This window comes from Capra hircus, chromosome 9, assembly GCF_001704415.2.
Source record: "Capra hircus breed San Clemente chromosome 9, ASM170441v1, whole genome shotgun sequence".
Classification (NCBI taxonomy): Eukaryota; Metazoa; Chordata; class Mammalia; order Artiodactyla; family Bovidae; genus Capra; species Capra hircus.
The window spans coordinates 56,959,012-56,972,385 of NC_030816.1; the positions used below are offsets into that span (position 1 = coordinate 56,959,012).

Below are 13,374 nucleotides of genomic sequence, written 5' to 3' on the forward strand. Positions count from 1 at the left end.
GCTTGTAACTTCTCAGAGGTGCTACTTTCTCTGATTGCTCAGCTCAGAGCAGTGGAGTACTTTATTTTTTTTTTTTAAGCCAGTAGGAACTCTGGGGCAAAGGAAGGTGGAAAGATAGTGTCAGGTTTCCAGGCAGAAGGATCAGACTCCATCAGCTGAAAGTAGATCCATATTGCTAGAGCGCCTAGTGAGTAAAGCTGACCTCTGCACAAAGGGCCTTATTTGTCACTACTAAGGAATGTGACTTCGTAAAGAAAGTAGGAGAGCAGAGCACTCAGAGATAGAAGGTGGCTCAAGGTGAAAAGGTTGGGATTTGCATTTCAGAGCGCTCACTCCAGCTGCCCTAAGGAAAAGGATGGTCAAGTGAGTAGCACGGAGGCCAGTTAGAAAAGTGAAAAAGTGTTAGTAGCTCTGTCGTGTCTGACTCTTTTCGACCCCATGGACTGTAGCCCACCAGGCTCCTCTGTCCATGGAATTCTCCAGGCAAGAAAACTGGAGTGGGTAGCCATTCCCTTCTCCAGAGGATCTTCCTGACCCAGAGACCCTACCAAAGTCTCTCCCATTGCAGGCAAATGCTTTACTACCTGAGCCACCACAGGTCATAACCCATTCTTTAGCATGATGACAGCCCCAAGGGAACCTTGGAGCCATGGTGGGTGGTAAAACTAGTCAGTTAGCACACTACTGGGCAAATATGTATGGTGAACTCATGACTTAGATTTTCCAGAAAGTTACTGGCTCATTTTATTCTGTCTCACATTTGTACTCATTAAAACACGTGTTTCCATTTCCAGGAGGGATATATAGTGTTAAATACATTTGAGGGTGTGTGTGTATGTGTGTGTTACATGGAAGATTCTGAAGTTCAGAGTCAGGATAATCAGTTAAGGTCAGATCCATCATAGCACAGAGCAGTGAGAGTAGAAGAGAAAAGCGAAGGAAAAGTTACAGATACGGCAGAGAAAGATAGGACTTGGTAACTAATCGGGTATCAGGAGAGGTCTTGCTCATCACCCATCTTTGTCGTTATCCAGCTGTGGCAGAGAAATGGGGCCTTGATTTTGACTTTATTAATTAAACACAGAGAAGAGAAAAGAGAATTTGCTCCAAGAGATTTTAGATAGCACTTGGAATTTGAGCTAAATTTTGAAAGATAAAATCATTTCATCTTTTCCAAGTGCCAGCTTCCGTTTTTCCATATATAATTTCCAGAGCCAAATTAGTGTTTGGAACACTTGAACATGAGTAATTAGGAGAACAAATTTCTAAAGTTTTCATTTGGAAAACCATAGAAAATAGAGTTTTTCAAACACTATTTTTGTCTTTTGCTTCCAAATGCAGTTTTGTAATACTAATGTTTTTCTAATGGAGTTGGATTAGGAGCTGGAACTATAAAAACAAACAAAAACTAGATTTTTTTTTTCTGAAAACAGAAAAATAAATAAAGGATCAATTTTAGAGAATTTTATCAATTACTTGGTTCAAAAGACCTTTTCTTTCTTTCGTTAATGAATACTCTAACTTGCCACACAGAATTTAAAACTGAATTCACCTCAATCAAATAGTTCCAATAATCTTAGGAAAACCAAATATCTATTCAATAAAACATTGAAATAAATAAATAAATAAAACATTTTTTAAAACAAGTTTTACCTTCTACCAACAATTTTATTAGAATTAAGATGACATGAGCTGGCACCTTACAGTAATGAGCTTAAACCCCATTTAAAATAGGACTTCTCTTATTTTCTCCATCCTGGGTAGTATTTAGTTTCTCCTTTCTTCCCTCATTTGGGTAGAGTTGAGTGTGACCTGGTCACTGTTGAGATTTATTTTTATTTTTTATTTAAGATGAGTGAGAATCAGTTATGAATTTTTAAAAAGTTGAGTATTTTTAAGACACTAAATTAAAGCCTGTTCTTAAGGCTACAATGTAAATAACCAAAACACTGTGTATGTGAGTGTGTGTGTGTGTGTTTGTGTGTGTGTGTCTGTGTGTATTTGCCCATGGGGTAGGGAGAAGCAAATGAGAGAAGTCTTTTAAGGCCCAAGCTTGGATATAGCCGACATTTTCCCTTGGGGGCCTACTTTGAGGGCTTCGCAGGTGGCGCTGGTAGTAAAGAACCCACCTGCCAGTGCAGGGGACATAATGAGGCCGGGGTTCAACCCCGGGTCAGGAAGATACCCTGGAGGAGGGCACGCAACCCTCACCAGGATTCTTGCCTGGAGAAGCTCATGGAGAGAGGAGCTACAGTCAGGCTACAGTCCATAAGGTCGCTGAGTCAGACATGACTAAAGCAACTCAACATGCGCACTTAATTTGAACCAGTATAAAACTGTCGTTCAGTCACTAAGTCGTGTCTCTTTGCAACCCCTTGGACTGCAGCTCAACAGGCTTCCCTGTCCCTCGCTATCTCCCAGAGTTTACCCAAGTTCATGTCCGTTAAATCAGTGATGCCATTCATCTCATCCTTTACTGCTTTAAATAATTTTGGTTCATTTATCACTATTTAGTTTTCAAGTATGAGAACTGTATATAAAATTGCTAATATTGCTCAATTCAAAGATTAAAATGTGAAAATGTAAGCAAAATACAAATAAATTGACTTTTAAAAGTCTTTCACGTAATAGAACAACCTCCTATGGAAGAAAATCCCAAAAGTTAAATATAAACTCTGAATTTAAAGAATATACTGGCTTTTCCTGCTCAAATGTTATAATTAACTTACCTGAGTTTTCTCTATTCATATTATCATATTATTTCCCTAGACATACCAGCCATTAAATAGGAATTTATATTTTCCCCAGTTCCAAAGATATATTTTTAAAGTACTGAAATGCTTAAAGAAATATATTAATGAAATTAATCTTAATCACACAGACATGGCTGTGTAAACATTCAAGTAAGCCTGAAGACAATTTTTTTTGAAAATATGTGACTTTGTTTATCTTTCTCTTAATGTTTAGGAGTCAAACATTTTTTAATTCTATTTATAGATGCTGGAATTCTCCTTCCTTCTCTCCTACCATTCTCTTTGTTCTTCTGTGGCTGTGAATTTGAGCATGAAAATAAATATATTTATGCTATTGTTGACAGAAAATTTTACTTATATAAAAGCAGAAACCACATCAAAACCTAGAAAGCTCAGTTTGCAATAAGGTCTCATATCAAAATAGACTGATCACAGTGTAATAATATTTTTTTTATAGGAATAGAGCATATTCATACTGTGGAGGAGGCAACCATGGTTATGACAATGAGTTTAAGAGCATGGAGGTAACAACTTATTGCCTTTTTTAAAGCAAATATTTATTGAGCACCTACTTTGTGGCAGACAATGTTCAGGACTCTTGAATACATTTGTGAACAACACAGATAAAGACCTCTGCCCTCATGAAGTTTTCATTCTAACAGGTGGATATAGAGAATTGGCATAACAAAGCAATATGCTTTGCTGATTATCTTGGGAAGGTAGATATGTGTATATTTGTATTCCTGTCACCTGAAAATAATTGCTTACCCATGTTTGATTCTGTTCTTCTAGTTATTTATATTCTAAAACAATTAGACCTGTTAGACATCATGTAATTAAGTTGCTTTTAATTAGAGCAGGAAATGGCAACCCACTCCCATATTCTTGCCTGGAGAATCCCATGGACAGAGGAGCCTGGCAGGCTACAATCCACGGGGTCGCAAAGAGATGGACATGACTGAGTGACTAACACACAATATCAGCTAAACATAAATAAAAATATTTAGGTCTCTTTATCCTAAAAGCAAATGAGAGATGTATTTGAGAAATCAGTGAGTAAATATAAGTTGTACAAAAATTCAGTGCTTAGAAATTTCAACATTTTTTGTCATGTAGTAGTAATATATATGAATGATGATATGAAAGGAATATAAAAATATATGATTTGTGTGCTACTGCTAAGTCGCATCAGTCATGCCCGACTCTGTGCAACCCCATAGACGGAAGCCCACCAGGCTCCCCCGCCCCTGGGATTCTCCAGGCAAGAACACTAGAGTGGGTTGCCATTTCCTTCTCCAATGCATGAAAGTGAAAAGTCAAAAGTGAAGTCGCTCAGTCGTGTCCGACCTACAGCCTACCAGGCTCCTCCGTCCATGGGACTTTCCAGGCAGGAGTACTGGAGTGGGGTGCCATTGCCTTCTCCTATGATTTGTGTGATGAATTTCTAATTTATATTATCCAGATATTGTAGAACTGTGCTGGCATTGATTGTCCACTATTACTTGTATTCTCCTGGTCTGTTGACATAGGAGATGCTATGGAAGTTGGTGGATTTAGAAGTAAACACAGTATAGATTATACCTGATCACACTTGGTACAATATCATAGGTAGAAATGATGCAAAAATCATTTTCAAATCTGGAAAGCAGCCAATATTTATGATAACTATAAATGGAATATTGAAAATTGTGATCACTCCATTGTACACCTGTAACTTATATAATATTGTATAACAACTATACTTTAATAATAAAAAAACATACAGCAAAAAAATAAATTATGGAAAGCATTCCTTACAGAGGAATAAGATATGAATAGAAGAGTTGTTAAATCATGTCTCTTACCTGTTTTTGAGTTTACATGGCATTTAGTAACTGGACTTTTAATGCCTAGGCTATCTTTTTGGCACATGGACCCAGTTTTAAACAGAAGACCGAAGTTGAACCATTTGACAATATTGAAGTCTATAACCTATTATGTGGTAAGTATATCCATATATATTCAACAATCAAATGTGAATTGAGTTTCAAAAATATGAATTTTGAAGTTGGTGATATGCTGATATCACTTCTAGGTGATATACTAGAAGTAGATGCTCTGCCTTAGGAAGACAGAAAGTAGAGAAAGACAAGGGAGACATATTTATTAATCAGAATTATTCAGCTATAAGTATGAGGTTTTTTTTAAGTAATGATAGACACTAAACCTTGGGAGAGGAGAAGGAAATGGCGAAAATATTTGGAAGGAAATGGCTCCAGTATTCTTGCCTGGAGAATCCCATGGACAGACGAGCCTGGCGGGCTACAGTCCATGAGGTCACAAGAGTCAGACACGATTGAGTAACTAAACAACACCAGACCTTGGGAGACCAGCTTTTCTGTTAGTTACTATATGAAAATTTAATAGAACTTAGGTAAATAAAATTACACTTCCAACTTCTCAAAACATGAATAACACACCTAAAAACAGAAGTATTTTCTTGTGATTACAGACAGAAAGCTTCTGGAATAAAAGGAGGTTAAAAAAAAAAAGTCCTGTTTGGATCAGCACTTATTACACTCAATGTTAAAAACCTTAAAGAACTGGAGTTTTGGGGAATCTAACCCACCTTCCTGCTGATATGCTTACCTCAGACCACACATCACTTAGCAAGACAATGAATAAGCTGCAATTTCACCTTTCACTTTAGGAATTTGTTAACATAAATTTGCTCCCAATTGTCACTCTTAATCTTGCCACTGGCCTGTGGTAATTGAATATGACTTAGATACCAAAGACTATCCATTTAAAAAGAATGTGTTGTAGCCTTAACAACTTAAATTCTTGGTTCCCAAGGCTGAGTTTGTGGTCAGAGCTGCCAGCCCTTTTCAGGGAGGGTTTAAAAGGAAAAAGAGAGGATGGCAGTTCTAGGAGAGATCTCTTTTGGGGGCCTCAGCAGGAGCCACATACAACGAGGGTATGTTGGTGCAAGCTTTGTATGTTCTGTTTTTATAGGAAAAATTATTTTAAGCAGAGTTCACCAGTTTATTACTCTAAAAGTATCTGTACTCAGAGGACTTTCCTATAACTAAGTAAATATATACAGGTAATATTATAAATTATTTAGCTTCTTTAAACTTGTTTTTACTGAAAGGGTAGCTCAGAAGTTAAGGAATCCGCTGCAATGAAGATTCAATCTGGGTTCAATCCCTGGGTCAGGAACATCCCCTGGAGGAGGAAATGGCAACTCACTCCAGGATTCTTGCCTGGAGAATCTCATGGACAGAGGAGCCTGATGGGCTGCCGTCCATGGGGTCGCAAAGAGTTGGACACAACTGAGCGACTAAGCACACAAAATTGTTCTTACCAAAAGTAAAGCTTTTTATGCTGCTGCTGCTGCTAAGTCGCTTCAGTTGTGTCCGACTCTGTGCAACCGCATAGACGGCAGCCCACCAGGTTCTTCCATCCGTGGGATTCTCCAGGCAAGAGTACTGGAGTGGGGTGCCATTGCCTTCTCAGAGCTTTTTATGCTAGAAATCCATGATATGCTTAAGGCATAAAGTGACCATTTAAGCAAAGATACTTTTCTCTGGAGGAACAGAAACAGTTCATGAATATTCCTGCGGCTCATTTAGAGCAACTGTTCCTATTTTCTTTTTCTCTCTCTCTCTTTTTTTTTTTTTTTGGTTCCTATTTTCTAGAAAGATGAGGTAGGTAAATTGGGAAGGAAAGGGAAAGCTGGTAAACCAAACGGCATATACAGCAGAATTTATTAAAGAAGTAAATAGCAGGTGCTTGCTTTCTATCATCTTCTGCATAGATGTTGCTGCCTTCTAATTTAAAACTCTTTTGAATTTATTTTTTAAACAGATCTGCTACACATTCAACCAGCACCAAACAATGGTACCCATGGTAGTTTAAACCATCTTCTGAAGGTGCCTTTTTATGAACCATCCCATGCAGAGGAATTGTCAAACTTTTCTGTTTGTGGCTTCACTGCTCCATTGCCCACAGATACTCTAGCATGTTCATGCCCCAGACTACAAAATGTAAGTAATAACTTTATGGATGCATAAGAGTGTAAAGGGCAAGCTCATCCATAACCAGGGTAGCTAACAACCAGGTTTCTAATTTAGCTCAGATGTTTACTAAATGAGTATGTGGTTTCTCTGAACCTTATCTGGAAATAAGAAATACATTGCAAGATTAAGTTTTTGAGTATGTTTGGTAAACTGGAAAGCCCTATTTGGCAATTGTTACTCCATGCTGGGCTAACTGTCCCTGATCATTCAAAACAGTGGAATCCTGGGGCTCTCCTTGGTTTTCCTCATAAAATACCTCTCCTACAGCTTAAGAATCATATGGTCAAACGTGGTTATTTCAGAACAATAATACCTAGAGGGGCCAAGGACTGAGATCTAGCATCAGACATACCCACTAGAGTAGGTGGTGTCGAGTCTGATCAGCGGGAAGTCTAGCATTTTCAGTGGGAGGTATTTGATCAATGCTTGGACGCTGGTTGACAGTCAGCACTGGGAAGGTCTTTTTAGTGGTCAAGTGCCAAAACTAGTTCAGGAGTAGGATTTCAGATTCCTGGAGACTCTCAACAAGGTGAGATTCCAGTGCTAAGAGGGGTTTCCCAAAGGCTAGCAATCAGAACAGGAACTCAAAATACAAGGAGAAAGCCCCTACACCTCTGCATGAATTGGAGCACATGGGTGGGGCTGGGATTTCAGAATGGAGTTGGAATGCAGTTATCAGGAGTCTATCAAGCTCAAACTAATGTCAAGGTACACTTGATGCCAAGTTCCAAGGGTGGTTGTAAAGCTAAGTAATCAGTTGCTGCCTCAGGTAAGAATTATTTCTTACATTCAGGGGACAGGGAAGACTTTCCATTCTCTAATCCTCAAAATAACATTATATCACAGAAATAAGGGCATAAATAAATTACCAACCAAAAACGATTTAAAGGGACAAAAATCTAAACTTCCCGCAAAAAATCTAATCTACACTGAAGATCAGAGTAAAGGTGTGGGTTTCCTACTGCTCCAGATAACCTCAGTAGAACCACTATTTAAAATAATGATTATAAATGTTATGAAGCAGGTGTTTTATTCCCCTCTTTAGAGATAAAGAGGACTCTGAAAAGTTAGATGAATTGTCCAATGTCACAGAAGCTCAGTCTATCTGACTGGAAAACACAAGTTCTCTGTAAGGAAGGTCCCTTCCTGCTCAAAGTGTGGTCCCAGGATCAACATCTGCATCACTTGCAAGCTGACTGGAGATTCAGAATCTCAGGCCCTACTGAGCTCAGGCATACACCGAACCAAAATTTGCATTGAAGCAAGACCCTCAAAGGAGTTGCATGCACATATATTAAAACGTGAGAAGCCCTGGGATGTTGTCATCCCAGCTTAGTAGTTGATTCCAATCACAGTCAAAATGATCAGCCTTATCAATTTTTTCTTTGCAACTTCCCACACAAAAAATGTATTCCTGCGAATAGTAATATCTCCATATCTTTAAGTTAGTGAAATAACTGGTATTTAAACTCAAGTTAGTCTGACTTTTTTGTTCAGTAGTAAAACATTTATGCGATTACTACAGAAATAATCTTGGTACCTTGTAAAACATATGTTGTTACTTTGATTCACTTCTTCCCCATCTCCCACATTATCTTGCAGAATTCTGACCTTGAACGTGTGAATCAAATGCTAAATCTCACCCAAGATGAAAGTAAGTCAATAGAAACTATATTAAATCTTTGTTGTTTAGCCCTAACAAAACACCATATTGTCTTTTTGGGGCTTCTCTGAAATAAGCTTACAGTCTCTTTTGACCATGAAGATTTTATTGTCAACACACAGGAGGGAAAAATGCCGCAGATCTAATCACAACATCACAAGCATGCAGTAATTACAATGTTTCCAAGGATGCGACAGACTCCTTGAAACGGCTATGCATCACCTATAGTCCTCTATTCACTTTTTTAGATGTGAAAAGACAAATTGCCTGGGTTTAAGTCCTGTGTCTACTGCTTGCCAGCTGTGTAACCTGGGCCAGATTACTTAACCTCTCTGTATCTCAGACTTCTCATCTATAAAAATAGTATTCATCTCATGTAACTGTAAAGATTAAAAGAGCAGATGGGTAGAAAGAATTTAGAAGTGTCTGGTCTGAAGTAATGTAATTATTACCTGTTATCTCTTTCATTTTTTACTTAAAATTTTTTTAATTGTGATATTACTGATATATAACATTATAGTAGTTTCAGGTATACAACATAATGATTTGATATTTGTATTTATTGTGAAATGACCATCACAATAAGTCTATTTAACATCTGTCCCCGTACACAGTTATAATTGTTTTTCTTGTAATGAGGGTTTTAAAAGTTTGCTTTCAGTCAGTTTCAAATGCGAAATACTGTATCATTAACTATTGTCAACATGTTGTCTTTTAAGTATTCTTGTACCAAACTCTCTAGGCCTGTTTTGTCATTTGTAAATTGGAAATACCTATTTTTAGACCTGTTATGAAGATTAAATGAGTTAACATATGTCTGTACTTAGAATAGTGCTTTTCACACAGTAAAAGTTCAGGAAATATGTTGGCTATTTTGATAATCTTATAATCTACTGCTATTCCATGGCATAAATACTTTGCAGGACTTTTAGCCATCAGTGCTTGATGAAATCTAGATTGTAATGGCAAAAAAAAAGAATAAATACATTAGGACATACTTTTAATAAAGTTCCAATTTCTTTCCTAGGACAATAAGTAAAGTGATTAATCTTTGTTATAAGTATATGTTTTTAATTTTAAGGTTTTATTTCTTCAAGTATGTCTTGTGAACTGTTAGCTGTTTAGCTAAGTAATTTATCTAAGAGTTAGTTTCATAATTTGTAGAATGGAATAATAACACCTACCTCATAGGGTTGTTGTTAGACTCAAAGAGGTTAAATAAGAAAAAGAGTTACCAGCTGCTGCTGCTAAGTCACTTCAGTTGTGTCTGACTCTGTGTGACCCCATAGACAGCAGCCCACCAGGCTCCCCCGTCCCTGGGATTCTCCAGGCAAGAACACTGGAGTGGGTTGCCATTGCCTTCTCCAGTGCATGAAAGTGAAAAGTGAAAGTGAAGCCACTCAGTCGTGTCCAGAGTACCTGGAAAATAGTAATCCATCAGAGATGGGTGGTTTCTATGCATAGACCCCATGGACTGTAGACTGCCAGGCTCCTCTGTCCATGGAATTCTCCAGGCAACAATTATTTACTGCAATGGGTTGCCATTCCCTTCTCCTGGGTATCTTCCTGACCCAGATATTAAACCTGAGTTTCCTGCATTGCAGGCAGATTCTTTACCATCTGAGCCAAGAGCTCAGAGCCAGGCTGTGCAATAGAAACATTTGCTAATTTCACATTTTTATTTTATGTTATGTTTATTTTAGTAACAGCAACAGAGAAACTCAATTTGCCATTTGGGAGGCCCAGGCTTATACAGAAGAACAAGGAGCCCTGTCTCCTTTATCACAAGGAATATGTCAGTGGATTTGACAAAACTCTCAGGATGCCGCTTTGGAGCGCGTATACGGTCCCTAAACCAGTAAGTTACCATGTCCATTGGTCCACAGAGGCTGGAAAGAAACTGTAGTTTGTTTGGTTTTTCTTTCAGAGTGATACTATTTTTTAATTTATTTTTAAAATTGGACTATAATCGCTTTACAATGTTGTGCCAGTTTCTGCTGTACAACAGTGTGAATCAGCCATATGTGTGCATACATCCCCTCCTTCTTGAACCTCCCGCCCAGCCCCCACATCCCACCCTTCTCTCATCGGAGCGCACTGAGCTGAGCTCCCTCTGCTGTGCAGCAGCTTCCAACTAGCTGCCTGTTTTACACATGCTAGTGTGTATGTATCAGTGCCGCCTTCTCAATTCATGCCACCCTCTCCTTCCCCTGCTGGGTCCACAAGCTGTTCTCTACATCTGCGTCTCTCTCTATTCCTGCCCTGCAGATAGGTTCATCAGTTTCATTCTTCTAGATTCCACATATGTGTTAAGATCTGGTATTCATTTTTCTCTTTCTAACTTACTTTACCATGTTTGACAGACTCTAGTTTCATCCACATCACTACAAATGACCCAATTTGTAGTTCTTTGACATTTTAAATGTGGAATTTTGATTTCCAGTAGAGATACCAAAAGGAGCCCACTGGGCCTGTGGCTTGTAAGACAGTGTCCCAGGTTTTACTTGCAAATACTTGCAGGTGTTACATGAGTGCAAAAGAGGGATACTTGGTGTTTTGCTTGAAGAAAGTAGAGTGTTTACAGGCCAGCTGGCCAACTGGTGTGGCAGGCAGAAAAAAGATTTCAGAGAGAAGCAACAGGAAGTACAGAGGCACACGTTTCATTTGGTATTTCCCAAGTATTGGTGGGTGCACCCAAGAGGTGATGGTAATTTATTTATAAAAGGTTTTGTTATTTATTTGATTACTTTAAAATACTATACTATCTGTTGTGTACCATGGTAGGTACAATAAACATAACGTGAATAAGAGGTAATTTTCTCCTATAGGGTTTAGCACTCTAAGAAGTCAGGCTAGACTTATATGCATATAATAGGGGTCAGATCTCTCCAGATTGAAGTTGAGAATCCAGTTGTTTCAATCCTCTGTTCTTTTTTACTATTTGGCAAACTCCTTTTCAATTAATGTCACTGGGACAATTGGCTTCCATAAGAAAAAAAAAATCTCAGCTCCTTACTTGACATCATATACAAAATGAAATTACTGGTGAAATTATAGACCCAGATGTGAACAGCAAACCCATATTTTCTCTTGTGTATATCTCCATGGCCTTAGGATAAGGAAGGAATTCTTAGTACATAGAACAACAAAAAAAACTAAAATAATTCAAAGGAAATTGATTAATTTACATTAATGTGTGGCAAAAAACTAAGTTATGGATGGATTTGCGTTTCATATAAGAAGCAAATGATGAGTATACAGGAGAAGGAAATGGCAACCCACTCCAGTATTCTTGCCTAGGAAATCCCATGGACAGAGGAGCCTGGCAGGCCACAGTCCATGGGGTCACAAGCACTTGGACCTGCTTAGTGACTAAAGCACCACCATAAGTGATGAGCATACAGAATAGTACTTAGGATCCAGAACAGGCTGTAAATTTCTGCCTATAAACAAGAGAATCACAAGCATCTTACTTAATAAATGGGCAAAAGATATGGACCAAGCAATTGAACCTCATTAACAATTAGGGAAAAATAAATAAAAGCAAAAATCAATCTGCCAAAAATCAACCCAAGCACTCATTCATGGCAGGAATGGTTTTATTTAAGGCATTCCCCAGGACCATAAATGTTTACTAAGTGAATACACTGGATAAATTAATCCCAACCGTTATTTTTAAAGAGCTAAAGAGAAAGCAGTACTCCCAACCACAAAGGTAAATAATCAGGAAGCTATTTTTTGTAGAGAAAATTGGTATTTTAGATACAAAGATTCTGATGACAAACCCCTACTTATTACTGTTCTTTGCTAAGGATACAGATATTCCATCTCTTTTTATGGAAAGGAAGTAATCGGTGGTATCCAGTTTATTTACTCTTCTTGTTCCAATTCAAGAGTTTTGGAGAAAAATAAGCATGCTTTCCCACAACTAATTAAGGCTTTATTTGTTCTCAAAGCCAACTCTCCTGCTGACAATGGTTTAATTGTGGCCAGTGGTAGACAAGCACTCATGCTGTTTTCCAATGTTGGCAAATATTTTACAAAGTTACCTGAGTTCATATGTATGGTTAATGGCTACATCAATTTCTTAATAGGCACAGTGTTCAGTTATTTGTGATTTTCATACAGTGAGCATACTGTGAAGCATATTATGAAACAAATATGAAGTTATTCATTCCTTAAAACTAATTTCTGTTTGTTTTTGATTTTGAGAGGGGCAGTATGTTCATGGCCAGTTTTATTAGTCAATTCTCTTTTGAAAAATCTAGGTACCTGGGATTATGTGCTGGTAAGGGGAATGTTTATGTTTCTAATACTTTCCCCTGCTGTCTTGCATTCCTGAATTTATATGAGCTTTAGCGGAAACCAGAGGCAGAGAGATTTTAAGTGGGCTCAGACTAGGAGTTTAGTACAATTCTTTTTTTGTTATTGTTTTAAAACGAGCGTCTTTGTTACCCAAAGTTCCTGTCCTTTCACTGGTCCCACAGAACTGCTTGTGTATTTCTCCCTCCATGTGACAGGATGGAATTCTAGCAATTTTCTGCTTTCTAATTCAGAAATTACTCTGTTAGTATGTTGTGGTTCAAGAAAATTACATACAAGGATGTTTTGAGATTCACATAAAAAATGTTGTAAATCAGCTCTGTGTTTGAAAAATCAGACTTTAAATAAGCACTTTTTGGAGCGTGGACCCAATTGGCTTGTGTTTTTAAGTTTTATGGAGCTTTTGTTTTTCTGTGGCTTTGGTGGGTTTTCTAATTGTTGTTGTTATTATCTCAGAAGAGTTTTGGGGAAGTAGTTGTGATTTGAAATCAAGGTCCTAGAGCAATTGCTTCAAAACTGTTAAGGTTGATCAGACTGTATAAGGATTTTGCTTTTGTGCTTCTTCAGCAGGAAG

At 37.8% G+C, this 13,374-nt stretch overlaps 1 protein-coding gene across 1 annotated transcript in view; it reads left to right on the forward strand.

The window, feature by feature from the left end:
- The window catches only part of ENPP3 (ectonucleotide pyrophosphatase/phosphodiesterase 3), an 89,672-nt gene that overhangs the window by 61,194 nt on the left and 15,104 nt on the right, over positions 1-13,374 (forward strand). Inside the window, exons 16-20 of the mRNA XM_005684756.2 lie at positions 3,211-3,277; positions 4,647-4,734; positions 6,603-6,781; positions 8,417-8,468; positions 10,181-10,335. Coding sequence (XP_005684813.2) covers positions 3,211-3,277; positions 4,647-4,734; positions 6,603-6,781; positions 8,417-8,468; positions 10,181-10,335 — 541 coding nt within the window. The remainder of the gene's footprint in view (positions 1-3,210; positions 3,278-4,646; positions 4,735-6,602; positions 6,782-8,416; positions 8,469-10,180; positions 10,336-13,374) is intronic.